Here is a 4,236-nt window from a genome sequence, read left to right on the forward strand (position 1 = left end):
TGCACTCCCACCTCTAAAATTCAGGGATTCTATCCATTCACGAAAAATTACTAGTGAAAAGATTATGTGAGCCACAAAGGAATGCCACACAGCCCCTGCCCTCAGCTCAGGAAAAAAATACACAGGTTACAATTAGCAGGAAAATTAAAGGCTAACATATATATGTATTGTTATAAATTTGCCCTAAGACACCAAGGTTTAAGGAACATCACATTTCTTTACCTTTCCGAAACAGCCATGCCTTAGGGGGCTCTTAATCCTCTCCAGCATATCTACAGAGCTCGGAGAAGGGCCTCTGGTATTCCAACTCTCTCTGAGATGCTTATTGACCAAGTCCACATGAGCCTGTATTTCCTGTACATGGAACACTCTTCACACCCTACAAACACTCACTAGGACTTTCATTCTATTCCATCTCATCAGAAGTCTTGCTGTCAGGGGTCAGTGGTTGATCTTAGCTCTCACAGAATCAGCCACCTGCCTATTTCCTCTAGTCTGAGGAAATACCACCTTTGTTGAGGTCGAAGGGGTGGATCATTCCCCTGTCTTTCAACACTGAGCTATTTTATTGCCCTTGAGACTTGAAAAGTGAAACATTTGTCTTTCCACCCAGACAAGTGAAGCCTCCAGTACATAAAGTCCCACTGGGATCTTGAAATGGCAAAAGGAAAATTGCCTCTCAAGAAAATAAGCCCTACTATGTGCCAGGCACTTCGTTAGCTTTTTGTTTGTTTGTTTGGAGACAGGGTCTCCCTGTGTTGCCAAGGATGGACTCCTCCCACCTCAGCCTCCAGGGCAACTGGAACTACTACTGTACCTGGCTACTTTGTTAGATACTTTTTTTTTTTTTTTTTGAATACAGGTCATGCTGTGTCACCTAGGCTGGAGTGCAGTGGCGCAATCACGGCTCACTGCAGCCTCGACCTCCCAGGCTCAAGCAATACTCCCACCTCAGCCTCCCAAGTAGCTGGGACTACAGGTTGGTGCCACCACGCCCAGTTAATTTTTTTATTTGTAGAGACAAGGTCTTTGAGACAGCCTGTTGCCCAGGCTGGTCTCAAACTCTTGGACTCAGGTGATCCTCCCACTTCAACCTCCCAAAGTGCTAGAATTACAGGCATAAGCCACTGTGCCCAGCCTGTTAGATACCTTTAAAAACGATTTTATTTGTAAGAATCCTCTCCCAGTTTACAGATGAGATCTAATAAACTAATAATGACACACAATATAGGATAGAACAGTTAACAACAGCAAAACTGTAGCAACCAATTGCTCTGTGCAAGGGAACACTGTGAGCGCCTCACATGCATCGACTCACATAATCCCCCACAACCCTGCAAGGTAGGTACCCTTCACCGTTTTACAGATAGAGAAACAGAGGCACAGAGAGGTCAGATAACCCGCCAAGGCCCACAGAAAGTTTAAGTTTAGAGCCAGGATCTGAACCCAGGGAGCCTTGGCCTTAGAGCTCATGATCTTAATCATCACAGACGCAAGCACAGCTGCCTGGGTGGAAAACTACTGGAAATGTGTGTTAGGAAAAAAGGTTGGATGAATAAAGGGTCTTCAGGACAAGCAGAAGAGGATGGACATGGTGGCTCACACCTGTAATCCCTGCACTTTGGCAGGCTGAGGTGGGCGGATCACTTGAGGCCAGGAGTTCGAGACCAGTCTGGGCAACATGAGAAAACCCGTCTCTATGAAAAATGCAGGCCAGGGGCAGTGGCTCACGCCTGTAATCCCAGCACTTGGGAGGGCAAGGCGAGCAGATCACCTAAGGTCAGGAGTTAAGCCTGGCCAATATGGTGAAACCCCATCACTACTAAAAATACAAAAATTAGCTGGGCATGGTGGCATGTGCCTGTAATCCCAGCTACTTGGGAGCCTGAGGCAGGAGAATCACTTGAACCCAGGAGGCGGAGGTTGCAGTGAGCCGAGATCATGCCACTACACTTCACTACACTTCAGCCTGGGCAACAGAACGAGACTCTGTCTGTAAAAAAAAAAAAAAAAGAAAAGAAAAAAGAAAAAAGAAAAGAAAAGAAAAAAAAGACAGGCAGAAAAATCTGAATTTGTGATCAAAGCTAAAAAATGAATGTGTCTTTTTGTTCAACCTTTCAGCGCTGTAATATACAGGAGTTTTTATTGTAGAATCTACGGATGGATCTCAGAGAATCCCAACCCTCCTAAAGTTTTAGTGTCCTTGTATCAATGCACATATTTCTGGTAAGACAGTGTAGAGTTTTTATCAGATTCTTAATCAGGGGAGGGGAGGTCTCTGTCCTCCAAGGGCTGAGAACATTGGAGTATGAATACCAATGGCTGAAGGCTCTGTTGAGTCATTTAGCTTTACTCTTAAAACTTGGAGCCTATGTTTCTGCATCTGTAAAACAGGAATAATAATATCTACCTTCATGGTTGCAAAAATTAAATTATATATTATCATTATAAATAATAATATGCACAAACCATACTATATGAAACTCAAATTAAAATGTGCAAAGACTATAAAATGTCATAAAACAAATGTGAGTTATGACTATGAAATCCGTGTTTTAATATTTTCCCAGTAGCCAGGCGTGGTAGTTCATGCCTGTAATCCCAGCACTTTGGAAGGCCGAGGCGGGCGGATCACCTGAGGTCAGGAGTTCGAGACCAGCCTGGTCAACATGATGAAACTCTGTCTCTACTAAAATACAACACATACAAAATCAGCAGGGTGTCATGGCATCCACTGGTAGTCTCAGCTACTTGGGGGCCTGAGGCAGGAGGATAGCTTGGACCCAAGAGGTGGAGGCTGCAGTGAGCTGAGATCACACCACTGCACTGTAGCCTACGTGACAAAGTGAGACCCTGTCTCATTAAAAAAACAAAAGAAAAAGAAAGAAGAAAGAGAGAGAAAGAAAGAAAGAAAGTCTTGATACTATGTGTTAGCAAGTAAATTTCCAAAAGAACCAAACACATTTCCTGAAAATGAAAAAAATATGCTAATTGAAATGGAAAACTCAGGAAACAGACTCATCATTAGGTTAGAATTGTTGAGATAACCATTAAAAAAAACCAGACCTAGAACCAATAACTTCCAAACTAACAGTGGAGAAAAAAAAATCAATGTAAAAAAGGTATTTTTTAGGCTGGGTACGGTGGCTCACACCTGTAATCCCAGCACTTTGGGAGGCCGAGATGGGAGGATCACTTGAGGTCAGGAGTTTGAGACCAGCCAGGCCAACATGGTGAAACCCCGTATCTACTAAAAATACAAAAATTAGCCGGGCATGGTAGCACATGCCTGTAATTCCAGCTACTTGGGAGGCTGAGGCAGGAGAATCGCTTGAACCCAGGGGGCAGAGGTTGCAGTGATCCGAAATCATGCCACTGCACTCCAGCCTGGGCAACAAGAGTGAGATTCCATCTTAAACACGTTTTTTCTTTTTTAAGAAAAAAAAAAGTGTTGTTTTTAAGAGAGAGGGAAAGTACAGTAAATAGAATGCACATTACAAAATGAGTGAAATAAATAAAAATATAGCAATGTCTACAAGTGGGCTAAATTCTCCAAAGATAAAGGATGTCGCACTAAATAAAAGAATAAAATCCACTATTAATATGTTCTGTTTACAAAAGACAAATCTAAAACATCAGGACATAGATTGGCAAAGTTTAGAAAAAGAAATACTTGGCACAAAAAAAAAAAAAAGAGGATGGCCTTTTCACAAGATGGCGCCAAAAGCGAAGAAGGAAGCTCCTGCCCCTCCTAAAGCCGAAGCCAAAGCAAAGGCTTTAAAGGCCAAGAAAGCAGTGTTGAAAGGTGTCCACAGCCACAAAAAAAAGAAGATCCGCACGTCACCCACCTTCCGGCGGCCCAAGACACTGCGACTCCGGAGGCAGCCCAAATATCCTCGGAAGAGCGCCCCCAGGAGAAACAAGCTTGACCACTATGCTATCATCAAGTTTCCGCTGACCACTGAGTCTGCCATGAAGAAGATAGAAGACAACAACACACTTGTGTTCATTGTGGATGTTAAAGCCAACAAGCACCAGATTAAACAGGCTGTGAAGAAGCTCTATGACATTGATGTGGCCAAGGTCAACACCCTGATTCGGCCTGATGGAGAGAAAAAGGCATATGTTCGACTAGCTCCTGATTACGACGCTTTGGATGTTGCCAACAAAATTGGGATCATCTAAACTGAGTCCAGCTGCCTAATTCTAAATATATATATATATATCTTTTCAACA

At 43.2% G+C, this 4,236-nt stretch overlaps 1 protein-coding gene across 1 annotated transcript; it reads left to right on the forward strand.

Annotated features, from left to right (window-relative positions):
- The first annotated feature begins 3,698 nt into the window (after positions 1-3,698).
- Positions 3,699-4,236, forward strand: LOC108518025 (60S ribosomal protein L23a). The gene has a single exon (XM_017856165.1). The coding sequence runs from the start codon at positions 3,715-3,717 to the stop codon at positions 4,183-4,185; it is 471 nt and encodes a 156-aa protein (XP_017711654.1). The 5' UTR covers positions 3,699-3,714; the 3' UTR covers positions 4,186-4,236.

Source organism: Rhinopithecus bieti, unplaced genomic scaffold (genome assembly GCF_001698545.2).
Source record: "Rhinopithecus bieti isolate Rb0 unplaced genomic scaffold, ASM169854v2 scaffold_41644, whole genome shotgun sequence".
In the NCBI taxonomy this organism is placed as follows: Eukaryota; Metazoa; Chordata; class Mammalia; order Primates; family Cercopithecidae; genus Rhinopithecus; species Rhinopithecus bieti.

Coding starts and splice junctions, on each gene's coding strand:
- LOC108518025 (XM_017856165.1), top strand. CDS start 3,715: ATGGCGCCAAAAGCGAAGAAGGAAGCTCCTGCCCCTCCTAAAGCCGAA.